We start from the raw sequence: 25,612 nt of genomic DNA on the forward strand, positions 1-25,612 counted from the left end.
ATTGGCATTCCGATGTATGTGGCAATATAAACGCAGTTGTATTGCAACTAGAAGCGAGTGAGTATTTAAACTTTTTTGGCATTACGTACCAAACAAATGTTTTTTATTATTACATTCCATTTTATTAAAAAGAACATTAGTGCTTGATAGTATGTCTAAATTTTTACACTGCAATTGTTTCTTGTTTCTGCTTCTTTTCACGAGCTTTATCTTTGCCAAGCGCATAGTTCTCGACTGGGACCTGACATACGTGCAGGCAAGCCCCGACAACCAGAGCGAGCGGCGGGTCATCGGCGTCAATGGCAAATGGCCACCACCCACAGTGCACGTCAACCTCGGAGACACGCTAATAATAAACGCGCACAACTCTTTAGACGAGGCCACATCCCTACACACGCACGGTTTCTTCCAAAATGGCACCAACTTTTACGACGGCGCGGTCGGCGCCACCGAATGCGGTATAGCGCCAAACAGCACGTACTCGTATGAAATAAACGTGACGCAGACAGGAACGTACTGGATACACAGCCACTACATGGCGCAATACGTCGACGGGTTGCGCACACCGCTGATAAGCCATCCGCCGAAGGAGCACTACGATTACGACAAGGACATTGTGGTCATGCTGGAGGCGTGGTATAACCGCTCATCGCGCGACATACGCGATCAATTGCTGAGCACCAGTGAGAGAATCCGTACTGCGCCATTCCAACCCCAAATGCTTATTAACAGCGTTGGTGGCCAAAACACAAACCAAACAAAATTGGAGATGCGGCCTGGCAAAAAGTATAGGCTACGGCTGATCAACGTGTCCGGCACTGCCATGGTGCGCTTTGGCATCGAGGATCACAAGCTCCAGGTCATCGAGGTCGACGGAGTCGATACTGAAATCAAGGAAGTCAACAGCATGCAGTTGTCGGTTGGTCAACGCGTATCGGTGCTGGTGACAGCCAAAAACACAACTCAGTTCAACTACGTCTACCACGCTGACATCTTCACTGACATTCAGCTGGGCGTTGCTCGATCCGAAATCCCGTACATGGGGATCGTCGAGTATTCGCCCGACGCCGAATTAAAGAACGACACTGCGAGGAGCTCTGTGGACTGGGACTTTTTCGAGGACATCGACCTGGTGCCGATCGAAAGGACCCCGCCACCAGGTGTGCACAAATGGGTACCGCTCGAAGTGCACACGTCAATATTCGATGACCGTAGGGAGCACTTGGCCTTCAATAACCGGACGTATAATCCGCCTATCGTGCCATCGCTCGTCACGGCACTGACCACAGGATTCCAGGCGTACTACCCCGATGTCTACGGGTTCAAGTCCAACCCAGTGGTCCTGGACCCACTGACGGACGTCGAAGTCGCCATCTTCAATCTCGACGTCAACTCGCACCCGTTCCACCTCCACGGCCACAACTTCTTCATCATGGCCCGAGGCACAATAGACAGGAACCAGAAGAATCGCATTGCGGCTGCGAAATTCCCCATCCGCAGAGACACAATTACGGTTCCGCCGATGGCATACGCGATTGTCCGGTTCCGTGCTGATAACCCGGGGGTCTGGCTGTTCCACTGCCACATGCAGTTCCACGCTGAACAAGGACTGGCTATGACCTTTGTCGAGGCCCCGTTCAGGATTGCTGCCAACACCACGCTGCCACAGCAGCTCAGGCAGAACTGCGATTATATGGGAGTTCCGACACAAGGCAACGCAATGGGCCGACATGGGCTGGACATGCACAGTGAGGTGCACGGCCCCTTTCCGATAGCTGGACTCTAATTTTTATTTATAACTTTTCGTTTGCAAAATTGTAAAAATTTTTGTCTTTGGTTTAGTGGTTGCCCGGCGAGCTAAACAGCTTCATGGCGGCCTGGGCGGCAGTGGCTAGGGTCTCCTTCTCGTTGGCACTGCCACCCTGCTCGGAGTGCTGGCCAAACAGCTTCTTGGCCTCCGACATGGCCAGTGCAACAAGCTGGTTCTGGCCTCCGCCGGAGCTGCTGCCACCGCCCTGGAACTTCTGGAGCGCCATGTACGCAGCTGCAAGCCCCATTGCCTTCTGGCCCTGATCGGCCATGTTACCGCTGCCGCTGCTGCCTCCGCCAAAAATGCTGCTAAAGTTGGACAGCATCTCGCTCTTGCCGGTGTTACCCTGGTTGAACCCACTGTTGCCTGTGGCCAGCTTGAGAGCAGACGACATCAGGTCGGCGCTGCCGCCGCCGCTGTTGTTACTGCTCTCCCTGTTGCCGCCGAGGAAACCCGAGGCCATGGAAGCAAGGCTGCCGATATCGAGCGAGCCGCTGCTCTGGTTGCCACCGTCGTTGTTGCTGCTGCTGTTGCCGTGGCTGCTCCCGCCAAGGAGGCCAGAAGCCATAGACGCAATCTTGCTGATGTCAAAGCCGCTCTGGCTGCCTCCCGAAGATGAGTTCTGGTTGTTGTAGCCAGAGTTACCATCGTTGCTGTTGTAACTCTCGTTGGTCTGGTCGTTGTTTCCGCCCTTGTACTGGCTGGGAGAGGCCATTCTGTCCCCTTCGTTCTCGTTGCCATAGTTGTTCGAGTTGCCATAGTTGTTCGAGCTGTTCTCGTTGCCGTAGTTGTTGGAGTTGTTATCACCATCCTTGTGGCCCTCTTGGTACTTGCTGTACGCAGAGGTGGCAGCGCCGACGAGCTTGTTGAAATCCATTTTTTTTGTTATAACGAAAAGTGCAGAAAAAGGGCAAATAAATTATTTGGCGAAAGAAAAGAGGAGATATGAAAATTGGTGCGATATTGCCTGTGCTAACACAAAAAAACGGTGGGCTCAAGCAAATTGCTTATAGCAGTTTTGCAAAGGACGAGGGAGACAAATTTTAATTAAAAAAAAGTTGCGGGAAAATACCTTGTGATTGCAGGGTAAGGGCCAGTCAATTAGCCAATCAACTCGCTGGGTGAGGATTGACTAATGTTAAGAATAGCTATTATATTTGCTGATCGCTGCACAAAGCGATTGCTGTGCAACTTGCGCAAACAAACAAAAAAACAGAGCGAGAAAATAGATTCATTGATTTGCGCAATAAAAAAATCATACAGCACATGTGCAAGTTCCCTTTATTCAGAGAGTTATATAACATTATTAAATGTTCTAGAGTAAAAAAATTGGGATATATCACCGACATTATACTTTAGTGTTATTTAACTATCGCCACTTCAAACCACATGTCAGACAACGCAAATGTCATTCCAGCTTCGGTACGGGCAGACGGAACTGTGAGAAAGGAGCGCAGGATTCGACCAGGATACGTGCAAAAGGAGCTTGCTCCCAAGTACACTCCGCCATCACAGCGCAGGCAGCCGAGTCATCAGGAAGAAAAAGTCCAAGAAACAGCCGCCAAACAGGCACCAGAGGCAATTCCAGTAGTACAGTGCCAAAGTCTGGACTTGTTATGCGAGAATAAGCCTGCAAATGGCCCCATAGACAAAATTGCAATTGACACTCAAACTAAATCCCCGTCGCAGCCTCAGCCTGTATCAAACGCAGAAGACAAGCCTGTCGTCAAGCCGGTGCGCAAATACATTCCTCCGCATCTTCGTGTGCCAAAGGAATTGCTGTCAAAGAGCGATTCTGAAGACAAGAGTGCCCAGACGCCGGCAAAGGTCGTTGCTGTTGTTGCTGATAATGGCACAGAAAATAACTACGACAATGATGATTCTATTGACTTGGCCGATGCACTCGAGCAAATGTCGCTGCGAAACAATTTTCACGAGACAAGCGACAAGAAACTTGATTAAATTAAGGCATGCACATTGGTAACTTTTGCTATCTGTTTTCGAATTGATTTGTATTCATCTATCAATATTTGAAAAAAAAAATTTTAAAATTTTTCATTATCAATGGAAAAATCAATAGCAAAAAATGGTCTAGTTCTTGGGCGCAATACGCTTGAAAAACCTCATAATGGCATTTGGCCGAATTGCAGCAGCAGAAGCAGAATCATGGGATCTAACGCCCTGGGACTGTGGGCTGCTGCTACTTCCAGCGCTCCCATTACTCGCGGCGGCAGCAACAGCAGCAGCCGCCGCCGCATGGGCTGCCGCCGCTGCCTCTACAGCCCGCGATGCTGCAGCTACCTGTGCTGCAGTATGGGACGCCGAATGGTACGTATCGCTGGCCGACTGGTGACGGAGCCTCCGGCTATACCGATGGTACATAGGCCCCGGGGTCTTAGGACTGACCGGACCCAAGTTTCTCGTCCATCTTTGGCGAGGCGAAACATTGGCTGATGCTGAATTCCCACTACCGCTGCCACTGCCCACAGCTCTATCCCTACCGGCGGTATCGCCATTAGGCACAGCGTTCTTGCCCTTCTTCCTGAGCTTAGTCTGCGGCTTGTAACGCTGGATCTGCTGGTTCTGAAAGTCCTGCGCTTGTTGCTGGCGTTCTTGCTGCTGCTGTGCTTGTTGTTGCTGCAACTGGTAGTGGTACGCGGGCGAAACATACGAAAACTCAGAGTGGTCACGAGAAAGCCTTTCGACGTCGACTGACAGAGCCCCGCCTGGCGAGTAGACTATAGAGCCGCTGAACTCGCTAAAGTTGTCGGGCAAAAACGGGAACTTTACATCGTCGCCGGCGCCGCCGTACACGGCAATGTCGCTGCGTATCAAGCTGACAATATCGCCATCATCAGCATCGCTGTCGCTGTCCCTGTTGTTGTTGTTGTGGCCATCCTGCATCCAGCCTGAGTTGGGAGGATCGCCCTCTGGGCCAAGATAATAGTCGTAGAACGAGCCCGTGTTGGGCAGCCCAGGATCGCTCGACGTGGCAAAAGACATGGCGCGATGCTGGCCGCCACCGTATCCAAACAGTGAGTAGTTTTCGCTAGGCCCAATCCTCAAGGCATTGTAGGCGAGATCTGTAGCCATCCGCACGCGTGTTGTCGATGCGCCGCCCTCGCTGATACCCGAGATCATCGACAGATGGTCTGACTCTGCCATCAACCGCATACCGGGGGTATCCGCGCTAGCACCACCATATGTAAACATGCTGAGATCATCCTCCGACATGCGCCGCGATCGGCGCTGGCCCTGGCCGTAACCCTGTCCTTGACTGGGCTGGCTAGTGGGCTGCGAATGCAACGGGTATCGCCGCCGCTGCGACTGCGACGGCGACAACGTCTGCATAAACAACATCGAGTCCGAGCGACGACTCTCTGGATACGCGTCTGAATCGTCCTCATGAATGGCCGAAATGCGGCGGTTAAGGTTGCGCTCGCGAATACTCCCCGTGTGCACCCGCATGCTGGCGCCATCGCTATTGACCAACGTGTACTGCGGGCTCAGCGTCCCACTGCGTGCACTGCTTATTCCGGGACCGCTGCTGCCACTCATTGGGAGCAATATGCCGTTGATGCCAGTGCCGGTTGCGCCGCTGCCAACGATGAACAAGGACTCATCGTACAAAGAGCTCGTTGTCGAGTGGTCTCCGGCCAATGAGTCGCTCTCCCGCTGATTATCGTCCGCCGACGCCCGTTGCAACCCGCTAACGGCAGCCACAGGCATTGGCACCGCTGGCGCCTCTGTATTATCCTCGCTTCTGGTGCTCGACGCCCCTTCTAAAGGCCGAGCAGCCACGTGCAAATTCCCCTCCCTTTCAGGAGACAGCCAGCTGACTCTGCGGCCGCCATTCATGCTTGCAGCACTTGACGCCTGCTGCTGCTGCTCGCTCTGCTTATACTGCCTGGACTCTGCGATATCTGCATTGATGACATCGTCATTGGCTGCCTCAATTGTTGTGGCAGCCTGTTCATGGTCGGGCCTTGAATTTGTGCTGCCCTCAGCTCTTAGTGAATGTGAATTTACGTCGTCGGTGTCGTGTGCCAAAGTTTCTTTCAAGGCTGGCTGTTTGCCATTTTTATCGTGGTCTGCTGCCGTTTTCATTATTTGTCGTTATGTAGAGAAAAATGGATGAGCCTGTTCTGGGCTTGTCGTTGCTGTTTGTGTAGAATGGCTTTTGAATAAGACAGAATGTACAAATGAATAAGAGGAGAGAAAATAAAGTGTAGGATTAAATTGGAAATAGGAAAAAGAACGTAGAAACAAAAGTAAGAAGAAAAATTCAATCAAGGGTGGGCGGGTATTTTATTGGGGGTTTTTTTAAGCCAGTTTCACTAATTAATTTATTTTTTATTTTGCTTGGCATTGTCCTCCAAAAAATATATGAAAAATTTGGACTCACAAAGACAGAAAAACAATGTCGCTTGCCTCTCCGCATGGTTTAACGCGCGGGGGTGCGAGATAGACACAAAGGCAAAAATAGACCCAACCACAAAGGCCTCCCCCAAAAAAGCCAATATTGCTCAGCAACTGCACAAGCTCACAGGGAACTCATGACGTTATTTTTAAATGAGAAATTAAAGCCTTTGACAACACAACAGCCTTTTTTAGTAAGTAATTGACAAGACCCTTTTTGTCTGTTATTTGATTAATATTTTTCTTTTCACCCCCATTTTCATTTTCCTTTCAGCCAACTGCTCTGAAATAATAAAGCAAAGCACCCAGCAAACGGCGCTAAAAAAGATTGGGCCTGATTGTGCACGCGATTATATACTGAGATCTGCATGTCTGTTTCTCATTATGATGCGAACACAGTGATGCAATAAGATAATAATAACAAAACCAACACAAGAAACGGACCTCCCCCCCCCCCCCCCCCCGGTGGTAAACGACAAAAAGGGAAAACCATGCAAGGGTTCAAAGACGAGAAAGAAATTTGAATGAAATTTGAATGAAATTTTAGACATTTTTCTCGCTGGCTGTTATTTCTAAAAAAAGTTGGTTATTTAAATATTTTGGCGTAAAAAAATACCGAATAAAAAAGAATCATTTGCGCAGCATGTGTGTACGTTAATGTCAGAAGCAAATGACATGCTCTAATTTAATCTGCAACAGAGTGTATTCATGGTGCTTATAAATTGTAAATAAAGAAAAATGTGAATCATTGTGGCCACTCACTTTACATCAACATTCGTTCATCGTTGTGTCTGAACCCCCCTTATCATGAAATAACCCGCAGCTTTTAAAACATATTGCGGGTTTTTTTGTTTAATTTATTTGGTGTAGATTGGTAAAAGATGTAAATATATCTCCGTGTTGCTGACTAAATAAGAAACAATTTTCTTTTCCATCAAATTTGTATATAAACCCAGCGGCACAGATCACCTTTATTTTTTCTTTCGACAACGCCTTTGCTCTTCATATTTTTTAACTGCAGACTGCACATTTCGAAACAACCAATAATGGTCTGTATTGACCACTCGTCTCAGCACTCACACGCTACTGCCCAAGCTCTGTTCAAGTGCCCGACGTGCAACTTTATTGCCAAATGCTTTAGCCAGCTCCTATTCCATCTCCGGGGCCACAAAAGACTCCATTGAGTTGAGCAAATCTTTGGACGAACAAATCTTTAATCGCGCCAATTTTTGCCCATCAAGATATCAGAATATTTAAGCAATATCTACGTTTATCATGATTTTTACCCTGCATTCATTATCATATCAATTGGCCGATATTCATTCAAAAATATAGGAATTGCATTCATTATTTAAAATAACAATAACACCAGTAAAAGGAAATGAAATATGCGAAGTGAATAGAATAATGATTGTGAATGAGTGATTGAGAAGGCAGACCCTGGAGGGCGGGCCATTGAAACAAAAGTAACAATTTCCAATTGAGAAAATAATATTTCGTATTGTATAAATGATGAATGCTCATTACACTGCGCAATGGTTGTCCGCTATAGCATATTTAGACAACAACAACAACAGCAAAAATTCCCGAACTCAACTCCACAACAATATTACATGTTTGATTTAAGCAATCTAAATTAAGCATAAATTTAAATTACTATTATCACATGCTGGGAAAGCAATACTGTCAACAAAGCTCATAATGTTTCCCTTACTATTTCCTTGGACCATTTGTATTTATTTTGGTTACAATGGACCGCTAGGTTTTTAAGCAAGTAGATAATGGGGTTACTGCTTACTTTCACTGTTGGTTATTTTTAAATTAGGGCGCAATTGTTTCGAGTGGCTGCCGTGGAAAAAAAAACAAGAAGCTGTATACCAAAATTTTATAATTTTAACAGAACAATGCCTTGCAAAATTAATTAAGGGGCAGGAACATGGAAGCAACCATTAAATTATAAAAATTCATGCTGACATTATACTTTTTTTACCTTTAATTTCCAGTGTCGGAAATAATTCGGCGCTCCCTCAAAAAAACACCGCTCAGGAACCTGTTTAAACGAATAAAACAGTAGCGCAGTTTAAATATATTTTTAGCATTTGTGCAACTGCTCAAACATAGCTCATGAAAGAATATACAATGAACAACACAACACAACAGTCAGTCTTGATTACAAAATGTCTATTTTATTTGGCGCGCTCCCTCATGTATGGTCGCATTCGCAGAGCCACATTGGAACGTACCAAACGTGTCTGAACCAACGAATTTTAATGCAAACAGTAATAAAAAATTCAGACGCTACATTATAAAACATGCTTGCCAGCTACGCTCGCCATTCTTAATTGTATATCATTTTTTGCAGCAGCGCTTTATTCTTCCAATATTCCACCAGTTTATTATCTATCATTACTATTATAATGGCCGACAAGGCTAATAATTCTGGCCAGTCCCTGTCTCCGAGCACCGTCCGTTCGCATATTAGCACAGACACCGCACCAGTCACCGATATTGAGAAGCAGCCGAATCAGCCGACGCCAATCGTCATCAAAAAATCGTCCAATGGCACTGACAAGGGATCCAACCTTACCTTGCCCTCCATTGCCTCGCAAATATCGCCGTTCCGCCGTACAGTCGTATTCATTTGTCTTGCTTTGACTATGCTCATGGCCGCCCTGGACATGACCATTGTAACCACGGCAATTCCCAAGATTTCAGAGCAATTCAAGGCGCTGTCCCAGGCAACCTGGATCGCAACCGCCTACATGCTGACAACAACAGCCCTGCAGCCGCTATATGGCCGCCTCAGCGACACATTCGGCCGCGTGCCGACGCTTATTAGCGCGATTGTGATTTTCATGGTTGGCAGCGGCGTCTGTGGCGGTGCTAGCAGCATGGGCATGCTTATTTTCGGACGCGCGCTGCAAGGGGTCGGTGGCGCCGGTCTTATGGCCCTTGTGTTTATCATCATCTCCGATGTGACATCCGAGGAAGAGCGGCCGGCGTATCTGGGTGTCTTGGGCGCCGTGTGGTCCATTGCCTCGGTCATTGGCCCTGTCCTTGGTGGTGTGTTTTCGGACAAGGTCACTTGGCGCTGGGCGTTCTACATCAACCTGCCCATTTCCGGCATCGTGCTCATCATTGTCATATTGTTCCTGCGGCTACCGCAGCCCACGGGCTCGTTCTGGGAAAAGCTCAAGACGGTCGACCTTTTGGGGTCTCTGGTCCTAATTGGTGGCATCGTCATGATACTCCTGGCGCTGACATGGGCCGGCAGATCCTTACCATGGAAATCCGCGCGCGTCATCTGCTTGCTCGTGTTTGGCATCATCATGCTGGGCCTCTTCATATTGGTCGAGTGGAAGACCAGGGCCGTGCCCACGGTGCCGCTGAGATTGTTCCGCAACCGCAACGTCAGCGTGTCTGTTCTGGGCCAGTTCTTCATGGGCATTGCCATGTTCTCGCCCTTGTTCTTTGTGCCAATTTGGTACACGATCGTCAAAAACTCCAGCTCTATTAGCGGTGGCCTGCACCTTTTACCGTACTTGCTCGGCGTCTCACTGGTTTCGGTGGCTTCGGGATTCTTGGTCATGAGAACAGGCAAGTACCGCGCCATGGCCATTGTCGGAACCGCTATGTTTGTCGTTGGATCTGGACTAATGGTTCTATTCGACGAGAATATCAGCAAGGCAAAGCAGATCGGATACATGTTAATCATGGGTGCAGGCCTCGGCTTCAACATCCAGATTCTTCTTATTGTCGTTCAAACAGCATCCAAAACAGAGGATATGGCCTTATCCACCACGCTGTTTCTCTTCATGCGGGTCCTCGGATCCAGCATCGGCGTCGCCATACTGCAGACCATCTTCCAGAACGATTTATTGCCCAGATTGTCAGCGCTCGCAATCGCTTACCCCATGTACGCCCAGGACTTTATGAGCTCGATTAATGACCAGAGCGCTATTTACCGGAATACGACTATGCCTGAGGATGTGCGCACACAGTTCATTCATGTATACGTGCTGGCTTTGCGCAAAGTGTTTATCGCGACGGTTCCGTTCGCGTTTGTCAGCTTCTTGTTGACGTTGCCGCTCAAACATATTCCACTGCGTGCCGGCACAAATTTATTTGCTGGCGAGTAATAAAAAATAAGGTTACAATTTTAGAATATAATAAAAATTATCCAGCCTTGTTGCGCTTGGATGCTGCACCAGTCTTTGGATCATCAAGATTCTCTCTTGACTGCAGTCTTGGGCGTGGCATTTGAATCTTTTGGCGGTCTATAGAATATTTATTCTTTAAATTATTTACCTTCACTAAAGCCCAGCGAATACGGGACGGACTGCAAACAAAAAGAAAAGTGTATTTTTGTTGTGCGTAGGAATAATTCAGAATGATTCATTGGGAGTTTTGTAACAAAAAGATAACACGAAAGAATAAAATTAAAATGACCTAGTTCTTCTTCATGTCGAGGTACTCCTGCCAGGTCTTGACGTCGACGGGGGTATGGATGTTGAGCTTCTGCGAGCCAAACTCGGCGGTCGCAGCGCCCTCGGGCAGGGCCTTGAGCGCATCAACGAGCATCTCAGCGCACCGCTGGTCGTTGACCAGGGACAGGCCAAAATCGACAGCCATGCGGCGCATGCCATAGTTAGCGTCCAAGTTGTCCTTCGGGCGGTGCTTGGCCAGGTTAACAACAAGGTCGATGTTGCTGTTGGACACGGCGTCGCGCAGCGTGCGGCGGTTGGCGTAGTCGAGCTTGACCACCTTGGCATCGACGCCAGCCTCGGCCAGAACGCCGGCGGTCTCGGCGCTGTCGGTCAGGATGGGGTAGCCGGCCTGGTCAAAGTGCTTGGCGACCTTCCGGACAATGCGCTTATCAGTCAGATCGTCCATGCCGACGTAGACAGACTTGCCGGGAATGGGCAGGCGGAAGCCGTTGGTCGACATGAGCGACACCAGGTAGGCCTCCTCGGGCGTCTTGCCGAAGCAGGCGACCTCGCCGGTCGACGACATCTCGACGCCCAGGAACGGATCGGCACCGGCCAGACGCGTCCAGCTGAACTGCGGCACCTTGATGGCAGTGTAGGGCCACGTGGCATTGCCGTCCTGCATCAGGTCGCGCGCCTCGGGCACGCCCTCACCGACGATGGCGCGCGTGGCGGCCTCGACAAAGTTCGTGTCAAGAACCTTGGACACGAAGGGGAACGACCGCGAGGCACGCAAGTTGCACTCGATGACCTTGAGCAGGGGCTCGCCGCCGGCCGGGTCCTGCTGCAGAATGATCTGCATGTTGAAGGGACCCGAGATTTCAAAGGCCTTGGCCACCTTGTCGCCGATAATGCGCACGCGCTTCATGACTTCGGGCGCCAGGTTGGCCGGCGGCAGGATCAGCGACGCGTCGCCCGAGTGCACACCGGCGTCCTCAATGTGCTCGCTGACGGCGTGCACAATGAGCTTGCCGTTGTGGGCAACAGCGTCAATGTCAAGCTCACGCGCTCCCAGAATGAACTTGGTCACGACAACGGGGTGCTCGGGGCTGACCGACGCGGCCAGCTGCAGGTGGCTGCGCAGCGACTCGGCGTCGTAGGCGACGTTCATCGCGGCACCGGACAGCACATACGATGGGCGGATGAGCACAGGGTAGCCGACGGTGTCGGCAAAGTTCTCTGCGTCGGCGACGCTGACCAGCTCCTTCCACGCAGGCTGGTCCACGCCGATGCTGTCGAGGATGGTGCTGAACTGGTGCCGGTCCTCGGCGGCATCAATGCGCTCCGGGCTGGTGCCCAGCACCTTGACGTCGTTCTTGTGCAGGCGCAGCGCAATGTTCTGCGGAAGCTGGCCGCCGACGCTGACGATGACACCGCCAGAGTTCTCCATCTCGTAGATGTCGCGTACGCGCTCGTAGCTCAGCTCGTCAAAGTATAGGCGGTCGCATTCGTCAAAATCGGTCGATACGGTCTCGGGGTTGTAGTTGACCATGATGGTCTTGTGGCCGAGCTGGCGCAGCGCGCGGATGGCCGATACGCCGCACCAGTCAAACTCAACCGACGAACCAATGCGGTAAACGCCGGAGCCCAGCACCATGGTGCCGTGCTCGTCAAAGGTCACGTCGCTCGTCGCTGCGTTGTAGGTCGTGTACAGGTAGTTGGTTGGCGCGGGGAACTCGCCGGCCAGCGTGTCGATGCGCTTGGCAAAGGGGCGCAGCCCAAACTGCTGGCGGCGCGCGCGCACCTCGTCCTCGCTGACCTTGGGCAGGGCGCTGGCGCCGGCGCTGAGAAGCCCGGCGATGTGCTGATCCGAAAAGCCCATGCGCTTGGCGATCTCGAGGTCGGCGCGCTCGAGGTTCTGCAGGGTCTGGTGCGGCTGCTGCAGGGCCTTGTGCACGCGGCAGATGTTCTCGAGCTTGTACAGGAACCAGCGGTCAATGCGTGTGAGGCTGTGCAGCTGCTCAACGCCATAGTCCTTCTCGATCATGGCGTACGCCAGGTAGAACAGGCGGCGGTCGGTCGGGTTGCGCAGCATGTCCTCGAGCTCCTCAGTGGACTTGGGCAGGCACTCGGCAATGGGCGAGAAGCCGGCGAACGACGGGTCGACCGAGCGGATGGCCTTTTGCAGACTCTCCTCGAACGTGCGGCCGATGGCCATGACCTCGCCGACAGACTTCATGCAGGAGCCAATGTCGCGACTGACGTGGTTAAACTTGCTCAGGTCCCAGCGCGGGATCTTGGTGACAACGTAATCCAGGCTGGGCTCGAAGCACGCGGTCGTCGTCGTCGTGACACTGTTCTGCAGCTCGGGCAGCGTCCAGCCAAGGCCGATCTTGGCAGCGACAAACGCCAGCGGGTATCCGGTGGCCTTAGACGCCAGCGCCGAGCTGCGGCTGAGGCGCGCGTTCATCTCAATAACGCAGTACTCGAGGCTCTCGGGATTCAGCGCGTACTGTACGTTGCACTCGCCGACGACACCCATGTGGCGGACGATCTTGATGGCCGCCGTGCGCAGCATGTGGTACTCCTCGTCGCTCAGCGTCTGGCTGGGCGCAACGACGATCGAGTCACCCGTGTGGATGCCCAGTGGGTCGAAGTTCTCCATGTTGCATACCGTCACGCAGTTGTCCAGCGCGTCGCGGACAACTTCGTACTCGACCTCCTTCCAGCCGCGCATCGACTTTTCGACGAGGATCTGCGGCGACAGCGACAAGCTTTGGCTCGCCAGCGACTGCAGCTCGGACTCTGACGCGGCAAAGCCGGAACCGAGGCCGCCCAGCGCGTATGCCGAGCGCACAATGACCGGGTACCCGATCTCCTTGGCGGCGTCCAGCGCATCCTGCACGGTGTTAACGGCGGTCGAGTGGGCCACAGGGATGTCAATGGCCTTCAACGCCTTGGCAAACAGATCGCGATCCTCCGACAGCTCCAGCGTGCGCACCGAGGTGCCGAGAACGCGCACATTGAACTTGTCCAGAATGCCCATCTTGTTCAGCTGCACACCGCAGTTCAGGGCCGTCTGGCCGCCAAAGGCCAGCATGATACCGTCGGGGCGCTCCTTCTCGATGATCTGCGCGAGGTACTCTGGGGTGACTGGCGAGAAGTAGACGTGGTCAGCCAGCTCGTGCGACGTCTGCACCGTGGCGATGTTGGGGTTGACCAATACAGTCTCGATCTGCGACTCGCGCAGCGCCTTGATCGCCTGCGATCCCGAGTAGTCGAACTCGCCAGCCTGCCCGATGCTCAGACCGCCGGATCCCACAACCAACACTTTCTTGACGTCCAGCTTCGCCCCCGTGCGAGCCAGCTCCGAGGCAAACGACACGGCGCTGTTCGGCGGCGTACCAGCCGACGCGTGCGTGCTGGCGCCAGAGAAGTTGCGGCGGCCAATGGACACGACCTGCTTGCGTGCCAGCTTTGCGGCGGCAGTGGCCAGCAACGACGAGGAGCGGGAGATCGACGGCACATGCAGCTGGCGGCGCTGAAGGTGGGTGGCGGAAGCCTTTGACTTTAGCAGCGGCAGCAGAGAAGCCGACGATGCGGCCTTGGCGGTGGTGGAGGTGGCGTAGAGGCCAGACTTGGTGGTTTTGGCCGCTGCAGCCTTGGCCAGAGCAACACGACGAGCGTTAAGCATGGTTTTAGAGGGAAATGATTACTTTGTAAGATAAAAGAGTTGAGAGTGAGAGAAATTTAAATAAGAAAAAATAGAATCAGATAAGGGTCTTCCAAATTTGGTCAGCAATGTAGTCGCTGGCGTTCTTTTCGTTCTGGTGTTGATAGATAAAGACCATGAAGGTAGTCCTTGTGGAGTGGCGCACTAAAGAGTGGAAGTGAGTGGATAATGTAAGAAAGAAAAAGGGTTAAAAAAACTTCGTTGTTGGAGTTGGACGGATGGGGCAGGGTGGGGGTGGGAAAGTTGGGCGCCTTTATGTAGAAAAATTTTTATTTTGATCCAGCTTGCTGCTTGGTCACTTTACTCCCTTTTTCACGCTAATCCTCGGTTGGGAGGCAGACCGGCGGGACAGCCGCACACTTCATTATGTGAGTGAACAAGCATGCGAGCGCACCCCCAAAAAAAACTTATCAGAATGAGTCACAACAATCGATTCAAATAGAAAAATTGGACCAAAAAAAGGAACAGCGTCGGAGTTGGTTCGGCTCAAGCAATGCCGACTCGGCTCGCTCGTCGGACCATCTCCGCTAGACCGATCGGCTTGATCCCTCTGATCAGCCCGATCAGCCCCTCCTCCCTTAAGCTGCTGCTGCTGGATGCCCTCACCTGAACATCAGCGACTCAATGCTCTCCATGCCGAGCTTCCTGCTCTGACTGTACGTCTCCTTCCGCGGTGCCTGCATGATGTCCGGCAGATACCTGGACGGCGTGCACTGGCCGCCAAGGAACCTCTCCATCCAGAACTCAGGGTACCTGCCCAGCGACGAGATGTACAGGCCATGCTTCGCCCGGGTGATCGCCACGTACGCCAGGCGGCCCTCTTCGCGGAAATGCTGGGCCTCGTGCTCCAGGCGCACCACCGAGCTCGTGGTTGACCGCGCCATGTCAGCGTGGGTCGGACCGCGGAAGCCCATCGGAAAGAGATTCTCGTTGAAGTGCGGGACAAACACGTGCTCCCACTCCAGGCCCTTGGCCTGGTGCACCGTGGTGATGACCACACTGCCCTTATGCGGCAGCAGCGGGCTGGGCCTCAAGGGCGCAGTCTGCTGGCCCTTGTCCTCGGCTGACGATGACAGCATGCACAGCTGGCTGGAAAACGCGCGCACAAGCATTAGCGAGCACGGCCCGTCAATATCCACCGCCGACGCAAACGACGTGTCGTCCTCAGACGCCGGCAGTGGCAGCGCACCAGGCGTGGCCCTGAGCGAGTCAACAATGGCATCGAGCATCCCCCACAGCCTGTCCGCCGGCCACGCGCCCTGCTTCGGCTGTCCAACCGGCACCGTGTCGTCCTCAGCATCGGCAACGTACACGTCGTACATGGACCGCACGAGCTCGCGCAGCGTCGCCTTACCGGCCTCAGCCTCCGCCTGCCACCGCTGCACGGAGTCGACGAAGGACGCGAGCGACGCGCGCGCGTTCTTGGCCAGCAGCTGTGCCTTGGACACACCCACGAGCCGCTCAAAGGCTGGCAGCGGCGGCGTACGCAGCGCATCAAAGGCGTGGATCTTCTTGACCGCAATCGGGCCAATGTCCTTGACCAGGTCGCGCAGGCACACGTCGCAGGCGATGTCGTCGGCCGGGTTGGCCACGACGCGCACCAGCGCCATCATCGTCTGCATCCGCGGCGACTTGAGCGCCGACGCGCCGCCGCGCACGACAAACGGGATACCGGCGCGCAGCAGCTCTTGCTCAATGCGGCCGGTCGGCCGGTAGCTGCCAAAGTTGAGGCAACGCGAAATCACTGCGATGTCCGATGGCGCGCAGTCGCCGCTGCGCAGCAGGTACGCGATACGCCGCACAATGCGGTCGGCCTCGAGGTGCGCGTCAGCGTTGGCCCACACGTTGACCGGCACGACGAGCGCTGAGGGCTGCGCTGTCAGCGGCACGCGCAGCCGCGCCAGCAGCGGCGACCCGCGGCCGGTATCGCGCGCGACAATGTTGCCCAGGTCGACGATGCTCTGGTGCGACCGGTAGTTGCGCGTCAGACTGGCCATCGCACCAGCGCCCTCATCCTGCGCTGCCGCCGTCTTGCCGACGTTAGCATCAACAAAGGCCGCCAGAAACTCGGCAAAGTTGTGCTCGCACGACGCGCCGCGGAACGCAAAGATGCTCTGCCGCTCGTCACCCACAGCCGTGACGCGGCCAACGCCGCTCTGCAGCCGCAACACCAGCCGCATCTGCAGCCGGTTGAGATCCTGGAACTCGTCGACCAGCAGGTATGGGAACTGCTGCCGAACACTGCGCAGGACGTCGTCGCTCTCCAGCACCGCGTTGGCGCTGGCAAGCAGATCGTCAAAGTCGACCAGATCGAACTTGCGCAGTGTGCCGTTGTATGCCGCCAGCACCGACGCCTCCACGTCCGGAAACATGTCCGGCGTGTCGCCGCACGCCTTTGCGCGGTAGACGAACTGCATCATGGCCTTGGGCAGGTCCTTGCCTGCGAACACCGCCCCATATTTCACATCGCTGACCTCGCTGTCGATGTCCGGCAGGCCGCGCGCCTTGCCTGAGTGCGCGTACAGGTGCGCGTACACTGCGTCCGTCGCCACGCGCTGCTGCGCCTGCTGCTGTGCCTTCGCACCAAACTTGCGGCCCCTGGGCTTGGCGTCCTCCTGGTCGACCATGGCGGCGACGCTGAACCCAGTCCTGGCCGTGGTCAGCTCAACCACTCTCCTCCAGCGCTCGTCGGCGCCGTCAGCCCACAGCAGCCTCCGCTCAGCGTCGCTCTCCTGCACGGCAATGCCCAGAATGTCCTCGCACTGGCGCAGCCGGCGGACGCTGTTGATCTGCCGCAGCGCAATGTGCAGGATGGCCAAGTGCTCGGACTCGGCTGCCACGACCATCGGGCACTTGCGCCATCCGAGCACCAGGTGGTTGCGCATCACCAGCCCGTAGCACCACGAGTGGAACGTTGATGCAAACGGAACCATGGCCCGGTCTGTCGTGTCCATCCCATGCGCCGCCATGTACCGCGCTATGCGCTCCTTTAGCTCGTCCGCTGCCTTGTTCGTGAATGTGATCACCAGAATCTGCTGCGCTGCTACGCCCTGCCGCATCATCTCAATTACGCGCGCGCACAGGGTCGTCGTCTTGCCCGATCCGGCGCCGGCTACGATCAGCAGCGGCTTGTTGATGTCCATTTTTGTGATCTGCTCCTGCGCCTCGTCCAGCCGCACTGCAAACGCCCCCTCCTCCTTCTTATTCTGCTTCTTTATTTTCTTCGGCTCTGCCTTGCCCTCAGTCTTGATCATGCTGCGTGCCGACTGGAATCCCCCCAGCTTCGCCGCACTGTTGCTCTCTCCTTCATACTTGTCGTCAACCATTGAGTTTGTGAACGACACGACGTAGTCGTCGAGTCGTAGAATCCGCGGCCCACCTGGATTATTCTTCTCGTCATCCAGACGCGGCACTTGCGGTGGCTTGATACTGATTACTTTAATGCTGGTTACTTGCTTCTTCGTGCCTATTGCCGGCGTCGAGATTGACTTTGGTGCCTTGCGCTTGTTGGTCCGAGCCAGCGGCGTGCTGGGCTGGGATCCGCCTGGTGCCTTGCGTTTGTTTATATTATCAGGCATGAATTTAAATAAATAACTGAATTTAAATCAATACAAAACATAAAAGAGAACAAAAAATAAACAAGCAAAATAACTAATAATAAAAACAGAACACCCTTTGGAAAAAAAAAAATTCATTGAAAACATGATGCTCTTATTCCACATTACGGATAAAAAAAGTGTTTTTTGCTTACTGCACCAGCGACTGCGCATAATTTAACCCTAATGCTTTGTCCAACTTCCACTCGCACTCGCACTGATTGAACTAATTCGGTCAACGAAATCATCGATCACACGATTACTTGGACAATCATTACTTTAACAGTGTTGTATTTAAACATACACGCCTAAAATATAAAACTATATAAGCCATCATCATCCCCGCTTCGCTTTGCTTACTTGATTACTCAGACAGCTAATCGAAAATGAATTCAAACCTATGAGAATAAGTGAGGTGTTAACACCACCATACTATGAAAAATATATGTAAGAAAAAAGAATTGGCTACCTCAATTATGTGCTGCCTGGGCTCTTGATCGTTTGATTGCGGACAGTAGGCATGGACCAAATTCTGCGCATATTCGTCCTAATCGTCTTTTGCCCCTCTTTGCATGAACCAAAGCAGCAATCACCAACCCCTGCTTGAAGCAGTTGGAGATGATGCGCATGTTTGGACTTGCCGCAATATATCTGTTACAAATGCTCCGTCTGATTTCAGGCAATGTTTCATCCACTGTGTGATACAAGAAATTGCGGCCTGTCTCCGGTGATTGATTAATGAATAAATCGCTAGTTAATTCCCTACTTGGATATTTGGGAATTCATACACACATAAATACCAATGAATGTAAACAGTGGAGGCTGTTCATCCCTTAGCTTTCTTTTAGTTCATTTTCGGAATAATAAATATTTCAAAACTGCATACATGCCCTTTAACTCGTGTTGCGATGCTATCTTGGATTTGAGATAACCCCAAAGTTTGCTAATATGGAAAAAGTGTATTGCATTGCTATATAAACCCGCTTTTGTTTAAGCGAACTGCTTTAAAATAGATCCAAATTTGTTATGCTCTGCTGTAATTTGATGCATTTTGCCTACTCATTTGCGCACTACAACCACATAAATAAAATAGTACACAATAGCAATGGTGTCAAAAATGAATACGAAGCATTTATACAAAGCGACTGAATTATGTTGGCTCATGCTGCAGACCAAGCTGCCTTCAAAAAGCACATTCCTTTTAAATTCGCCTGATAGCCCTAGTCTGCGCATCGACAACTGCGCAACACCAATGTTTTTAAGTGCATATTGAGTCTCATCGACCGTTGATTAGATAATACTGAGCCTGTAGCTGTTTACTTTGAAGTTGGATAGAAATGATTTGTGGCTGTGTGTATGTAGCAAACACGCTCAAGTAACTCGATGGAGTTTATGTCAAGAAATATAAAAATGCACTCAAGCATGCTGCCGTTTCCCCTGAACGTGTAACTGTCATATTGATAAATGGATGATGTGTCAAGAGACTTGAGATTCGAAAAAGGAACTGTTCAATCCGTAGCAAGCTCGCAGAAAATGTGTGAACTCGTACATATATGAATGACAAGACTTTTTAACACAGGGTTCACAATCGTGCAGCCTGAATTGTCAAACAAAACCCACTCTGCTCTTGGTCATACAAAAAGGACAACCCCACTGACCACAATGTAACAGCACCCAACCGGATAAGCTCAATAACCGCATGGCGGTCATCTTTCTGATAATATTTAAAGCAGGTTAATTCACCTATACAGTTGTGTCTTAGAACATATGAACCTATAGCACACGGCAATTTGATAGACACATGACTCACGCCTTTGCACAAGTCGGAGCACAGTCTGCCCAAGATATGGATATTAGCCCGCTGCTGGTCGTCCTTGTAATTCGTGGAAACAATTTTAACTCCAACTCCACGGATTGCCAAAACACTCTGTCTGGTGTCCCTTGCTATTGCCCGCTATGTGCTAGGTCGGATCTGCCGTGACTGCACTGCTGATCCTGCATTTAGGAAGCAGGGCCCTCAGTGCGTGCATGTTTTGGGAAAACAAGGCCGGGCTGGCGTGGCTCAATAAAACGGAGTATCCTTTGTTTGAACTTTAGGCTTAACTGGCTGAATACTACGATGAAAATGACTTTCACAAGATGGTTTTGTTGGGAACTCATTTAAATCAAAGCCCCACCTGATGTGCCGTCAATAAGACATTCCAAGGTTATTTCGAGGCAAACCAGCCTCAAAATGACCATGCGCCAAATGTGGCAACATTGCAAATGTTTGACGCAAAAAACATGCCCATCAAACCAACAATATCCAAGGGAAAGCGACTGAAAAGGGGACAAATTGGAACTCATTAAAAAAGTAAAAAAAATATTGACAATTGAATTCATTAATCCAATGGAAAGAAAATAGATGCATTGATTGAAATATCAAACATATGGTTTTAATTTGGATTCGGCGTATACTATCGCCAGGAATACAAGACACTATTTTTATAACGCTCGCTGCCAATTGTTCAAGTCATGGTTGATCGCGCACGTTTATATACGAGTACTCGCATTGCTTTAAATAGAAAACTGCGAGGGTATTGTCAATCACACGCGCAACATACATGGCGCCGATCAGCACATGGAAATTATTTACCCGTGGCAAAATGGTGGTGCAGTGATATTGTGGCACCTTGCAAGACCAATGGTCCACAAACAAGTGGACTGGACCGTCTCTACCCTGCAGAAAACTGGCGGTCTGCAAGGTATAAAATCCCTTCCCAGCTTTCTCTTTTGTCGTTTTTCACTTTTGTATTTTCTCTCAAAACTTTCAGCATTCTCTAATTTTCTATTAACTTTTTGTAATTTTTAATTTTTAAAATGGCAAACCCTTTAACCTTCCGACTTCTTCCTCAGCACATTATCGAATCCATTATCAACTATCATCTAAACACCAATCAAACTATCTACAATAACGACAGAAAATTGGCATCATCCATTCTTCATACTTCTCATCTTTGGTGCTCCGTGTTTATAACAATTACATTTACCAAACTCAATTTCACATTTCGCCCTTCCGACTCTTACATCTACTTGTTCCCCAATTGGCATGTGGCCCTTTACCAGCCCTCTTTCCCCTGTAACCATCTTGCCATAAGTATTCTTCTTATTTCCTACTGCATCCCCACCGTGGCCTACCACATGTACTCTATGGTCTTAAGATCGCCTGGTGACAATTTTATTTTTACAAAGGTGCAAACATTTGGCGTCAGCGTTGTTGCTTTTCCTTTTTTCTCGGCCTTCGTGGGCACAAAAAAGTCATAGCAGTGCAGAATATCATGAATATTTTGATATTAATTAAATGCATGGCACCCGCCGTGCAAAAAATAGGAGTGACAATTGGTACCAATGTCAGCTTTGGTATGGGCCAACAACACCTTTGTCACTTTTTCAGCGAGGCAACATGAAATATATCTTGGTGTCCAACGATTGGAGTTTTATGAGTTCAAGCCTGAGCCAATACATGGACAGCTCCCCCTCCTTTTAATATCTCCATCTTTTTCCAACATCACTCGGTTTTTGTATACGTGCAGGGATGATCACTTTAAGTTAGTCGAGGGTGTGCGTCGCAATTCCGCACTGCTGAAGGTGTTGGGGATTTTTCTTTATCCCAGGCAGTATGTAAGCGCTCTATTGCACGATGAACAAGACGCCACTAAAGCATACTCTAATTTGGAGGACATTGCCTTTGGAAATCCAGACGATAAAAATGCGTCTAATACTCCAGCGGTGCCGGTACAGCTTGTCAATGATTTTGTATATTTTCCCTGCCTCAAATCACTTATTCAACGGCGACTATACGTTCAACGATGACGCCCCATTTAGAGGCAACAACAGCACGCTTGAAAAGCTACGTGCTGTCTTTAATTTTTCATTTCTGCCCATTGCAATCAGACATCGAATTTTTGATGGCATTGCTTTTCCCCGTCTGTAGTCCACAACTCTGGTAGAACACATGCCATTAAGAACTAATCACGGATTTGTAGCAGCAGCTATTTTTTACTTTTAATTTTACCTTTTTGCAGCAGTCAGCTCGTCAGAATATGTCAATATGGTTGAATTCCACGGACAATTCTCTGATGTTATTTTTTTGGCTGGAGTTGACAGGTTTAGCGTAGTTGAAACATTACAAACACTTGTATTTACCGAGGGGACTGTGCGGTTTTCATTTATTGTTGCCATTTTGAGGCATGCACCTTGTCTGCGCAGCATTAGGTACTATCCGAACGACATAGAGCCAAGTATCAATGACATACGTCGCAACGCCCTAGTTAACCATATTAAGGCAATAAGCGGAATATTTGGTAATTATTTTTACTCTTTATACTTTCCTGATGGCGGGGCAGTTGCAAAAATAATATAATGGAAACGGTTGCGCTTTTTGTCTTGTGCCCTCGTTTTTCACACTTTCGCATTTACTTTACAGATACAACTGATTTTAACAGCAAGCTGAAAGCTATCGCGGAAAATTGGATTTATACCGAGTACTCTGCATGCATTCTGTCTTTCGAGTACGATTGGTACGACGAGTACGCTCAATGGACTGGTAGCATTTTGTAACAAAAAAACTAAATAAATCAAATTTCCACTTTCCACATTCCATTCCCTTGTACTCTATAGCATAAATTTGGTAAATAAATAAATAACACGATTTTGGCTAATATTTTTAATTCAAGAATTTGTTATGGTTTTAGCATTGTGTGTCAATTATTTTTTAGAGAAAATGTTTGCGGGAAAATGGGGTTTTTAATATTTTCAAAGTTCATAATATTTTAAAACAGTATGCGGCATATATATTTTTTTACCAGTTGACTTTATATCATAAAACAGTAGTATTTTTAGTCTGTAAGTCTGGATTATGCTCTGCCACCTGCAGCTCAATTGACATTTCTGGGTGGCAATCCCAAAACTGTGCTTAATAAACAAATTACCGCCTTCAGTTACTATACGGCATTTATATTATTTTAATTAATGTTTATCAACAGTAACTGATTAGTTTCAAAAAATCAGTTTAAGCAATCTCTGATAGTATAGTGGCGAGTACGCCAGTCTGTCACATTGGCGACCCGGGTTCAATTCCCGGTCAGAGAGCTTATTTTTGCCCCTTTTTTGTTAATTGGCTTTATGAGTTCAAGGTTGATCTGTTTTTTCTACCCCCAACATTTATTTTATTTCCTTATTTGTCGACTTTGCGCTTGCTAGCACGGTCACTGCCGCTTCAGTGTATGCTTTTGTGCTGTGTATTATAGATCAAAAAATGATGCTTTGTCGCTTTGCATTTCCTGAGTCTTGAAGCATTTTTAAACTACGAAACGGCCAGCCAACTGTGGTGAGTCTCAACACGTAACCTCGGCCGATTTGTGAAACAACGGTTATGTCAAAAATACATTGAGCGTGTGCTTGTCAAATTAGTTGACAGTGATTAAAGCCAAGTAAACGTTTAGTTGATGGGTACTCAGTTGATTATACATTATGTGTTGATGCCATCATTGTTTGCACCGCCATTAAAACGTTTTAATGGCGGTGTGTATTATTTATATACAATGTGCAAGCAGTGGAATATTCTACTGTTTTATTAATTTTTAAAAACAAAATAACACCTGCACAACAAAGAAAACCCAAACGTATGCTTTTTGCGCGCTGAATGTGTCACTAATATTGAAGAGAGAATATGTGGCTGAAATCACACACTTTTTAGTCAATTTTTGAGACAATAATAACGCAAAAAAATTATAATGTATAGGTTTTTGCTCAGTTCATAGACAAATGTTCAGAAAACTTTTCTATTCAATATAAGCAACACTTATAAAGCATATATTGAGTATTTTATATCCAAACATATTGCTTTTCTTTTCTTTATAAACTATTTGTCTATCCATTTTAATTTCGGCCGAATCAATGGAGCTTTGCATTATTGCACGGACTGAGGATGTGAAAGTAAATGTTAAGGTTGAGAATCGCGAAACAGGTTTCCACCTGCATGTCGATTGATAGGACATTAATTGAATCATGCAGGCGTAAATTAGGGAGCCATTACATTGATGCCCAAACATGCTCCCTATTTTGCAATTCACACTCATGAGCGCACACACGCAAAAACCATAACATTGACTCTCCAAGATACCGGTCTGCTCGCAGAAGATCCAGTTCTCACCAACGGAGCGCATGATTGGCAATGTGCACAACAAAGGCGACAAGACACATATATAAGATGAGGCCGGCCCTAGTAATATTTTAGAAACATTAGTAATAAAACCTTTTATAAAATCACCCCTAACTTTTAACACTAGACAACTAGTGCTCCTCACACAGCCTTATTATAACAGCATCATTGCCATTTTCTGCCCCTCTATGATACAAATGTTGTTGGGCACAGATCTCCTGGACGTTCAATATCGGATTCAGCAATATGCAATCATCAATGCTGATCAAGCGCCTAAATAACAAAGAGGATCCCAACCTGGTTGCTGAGCAGGAGCTAGGTAAATGGAATAAAGCCAGCGGAAAGGTGTTTTCTGGATTGGTGACGCGTCGTGCCAATGAAATAAAGCTGTTCAACACGGCGTCAACCAAGGAGGCCCATCTCATCTACAATTGAATGAATGAATGAGTTGGTTATTGGTTATTTATTCAAACTGATTGCCAACCAAATATCTATTTATTTTTTACGGTTCAACTATATTATAAACAACCAAATCAACAGTACATTTTTATAGTTGAATATATATATATAACTTCTTGAAGGCACAGGTTTTTATCTTGCCACAATGGGCTGCTGTTGTCTCGGCCATAGAAATAAGGCCGATGAAAAACGGCCAATCAAATGTTTTTTAGTTTTACAACAAAAAATATTGTTTTGTCAAGAGCTGTTTGTATGATTAGACTTAGTTATCAACAAGTTAATTGGCAGCTTAATTGCCTGCTTATAAAGGTTGCGTGGCCCAATGGATAAGGCGCTTGACTACGGATCAAGAGATTCCAGGTTCGAGCCCTGGCGCGATCGTACACTTTTTTTTGCTGTTTTTGGGGCAATATGTTAATTGAGCATGTGATTGCTACCGGCGGTCATTTAACCAAAGTCGACTATTGTAGAATAATGGTGAATTGCCAGCCATGTATTTTCAATGGATGCACTCATCATATGCACCTTTTTTTATTTATTTATTGAGTGAGTGACTAACGCAGCCATGAGCAGTAGGTCACACATATAATTTTGTTTTAGACATAAAGGAAAGGATAAAATGGCGTGACTGGACATTGTAATCAGCATATGGATAAATGCATGGCTGAGTAGTCGTGATAAATTTAAAATATGGCGCCTTGGAGAAGAATATTTACAATAGTAGTGGTCATGTTGCTAAACAAATACATTTTCCATCTCCAATTAATTTCCAAATTGCAATCTTAATTGTTAAAAATAGATTCGACACAAACAAACAAACATTTTCTTTTTTGGTTTGCGACAACAGACTAGAGATTAATATTTTACTTTTTTATATATAAATATAACCACTATAGGCTTTCCGCGGTAGCAAAGTTAGCGCATCACAACTACCAAACAAATAAAACAGCGATCAAACATACTCCC

General features: G+C 49.1%; 7 protein-coding genes and 2 non-coding genes across 9 annotated transcripts; 5 read left to right on the forward strand and 4 right to left on the reverse strand.

Annotated features, from left to right (window-relative positions):
• Window positions 1-151: 151 nt before the first annotated feature.
• Window positions 152-1,786, forward strand: BX661DRAFT_145844 (iron transport multicopper oxidase FET3; the record flags this gene model as incomplete). Its single annotated transcript, XM_051533139.1, has 1 exon — window positions 152-1,786. One exon carries the CDS (start codon window positions 152-154, stop codon window positions 1,784-1,786), a length of 1,635 nt encoding a protein of 544 aa, XP_051389439.1.
• On the reverse strand, window positions 1,765-2,842 carry BX661DRAFT_187090 (uncharacterized protein). The gene has a single exon (XM_051537143.1). It carries the CDS (start codon window positions 2,685-2,687, stop codon window positions 1,839-1,841), a length of 849 nt encoding a protein of 282 aa, XP_051389440.1. The 5' UTR covers window positions 2,688-2,842; the 3' UTR covers window positions 1,765-1,838.
• A 315-nt stretch (window positions 2,843-3,157) lies between these two features.
• Window positions 3,158-3,852, forward strand: BX661DRAFT_187091 (uncharacterized protein). The gene has a single exon (XM_051537144.1). It carries the CDS (start codon window positions 3,200-3,202, stop codon window positions 3,770-3,772), a length of 573 nt encoding a protein of 190 aa, XP_051389441.1. The 5' UTR covers window positions 3,158-3,199; the 3' UTR covers window positions 3,773-3,852.
• A 16-nt stretch (window positions 3,853-3,868) lies between these two features.
• On the reverse strand, window positions 3,869-6,120 carry BX661DRAFT_187092 (uncharacterized protein). Its single transcript, XM_051537145.1, has one exon. The coding sequence runs from the start codon at window positions 5,915-5,917 to the stop codon at window positions 3,902-3,904; it is 2,016 nt and encodes a 671-aa protein (XP_051389442.1). The 5' UTR covers window positions 5,918-6,120; the 3' UTR covers window positions 3,869-3,901.
• Window positions 6,121-8,590: 2,470 nt separating this feature from the next.
• BX661DRAFT_187093 (major facilitator superfamily domain-containing protein) lies at window positions 8,591-10,452 on the forward strand. Its single transcript, XM_051537146.1, has one exon. The coding sequence runs from the start codon at window positions 8,647-8,649 to the stop codon at window positions 10,366-10,368; it is 1,722 nt and encodes a 573-aa protein (XP_051389443.1). The 5' UTR covers window positions 8,591-8,646; the 3' UTR covers window positions 10,369-10,452.
• Window positions 10,453-10,606: 154 nt separating this feature from the next.
• BX661DRAFT_187094 (multifunctional pyrimidine synthesis protein) lies at window positions 10,607-14,688 on the reverse strand. Its single transcript, XM_051537147.1, has one exon. It carries the CDS (start codon window positions 14,348-14,350, stop codon window positions 10,679-10,681), a length of 3,672 nt encoding a protein of 1,223 aa, XP_051389444.1. The 5' UTR covers window positions 14,351-14,688; the 3' UTR covers window positions 10,607-10,678.
• On the reverse strand, window positions 14,557-18,079 carry BX661DRAFT_187095 (P-loop containing nucleoside triphosphate hydrolase protein). Its single transcript, XM_051537148.1, has one exon. The coding sequence runs from the start codon at window positions 17,965-17,967 to the stop codon at window positions 14,992-14,994; it is 2,976 nt and encodes a 991-aa protein (XP_051389445.1). The 5' UTR covers window positions 17,968-18,079; the 3' UTR covers window positions 14,557-14,991.
• Window positions 18,080-23,043: 4,964 nt separating this feature from the next.
• Window positions 23,044-23,115, forward strand: BX661DRAFT_t98. Its single transcript has one exon. It is a non-coding gene; the product is annotated as a tRNA-Asp (tRNA).
• Window positions 23,116-24,954: 1,839 nt separating this feature from the next.
• On the forward strand, window positions 24,955-25,027 carry BX661DRAFT_t99. Its single transcript has one exon. It is a non-coding gene; the product is annotated as a tRNA-Arg (tRNA).
• The last annotated feature ends 585 nt before the right edge of the window (window positions 25,028-25,612 follow it).

Source organism: Kickxella alabastrina (assembly GCF_025024165.1).
Source record: "Kickxella alabastrina strain RSA 675 chromosome Unknown BX661scaffold_24, whole genome shotgun sequence".
Classification (NCBI taxonomy): Eukaryota; Fungi; Kickxellomycota; class Kickxellomycetes; order Kickxellales; family Kickxellaceae; genus Kickxella; species Kickxella alabastrina.

Coding starts and splice junctions, on each gene's coding strand:
- BX661DRAFT_187090 (XM_051537143.1), bottom strand. CDS start 2,687: ATGGATTTCAACAAGCTCGTCGGCGCTGCCACCTCTGCGTACAGCAAG.
- BX661DRAFT_187091 (XM_051537144.1), top strand. CDS start 3,200: ATGTCAGACAACGCAAATGTCATTCCAGCTTCGGTACGGGCAGACGGA.
- BX661DRAFT_187092 (XM_051537145.1), bottom strand. CDS start 5,917: ATGAAAACGGCAGCAGACCACGATAAAAATGGCAAACAGCCAGCCTTG.
- BX661DRAFT_187093 (XM_051537146.1), top strand. CDS start 8,647: ATGGCCGACAAGGCTAATAATTCTGGCCAGTCCCTGTCTCCGAGCACC.
- BX661DRAFT_187094 (XM_051537147.1), bottom strand. CDS start 14,350: ATGCTTAACGCTCGTCGTGTTGCTCTGGCCAAGGCTGCAGCGGCCAAA.
- BX661DRAFT_187095 (XM_051537148.1), bottom strand. CDS start 17,967: ATGCCTGATAATATAAACAAACGCAAGGCACCAGGCGGATCCCAGCCC.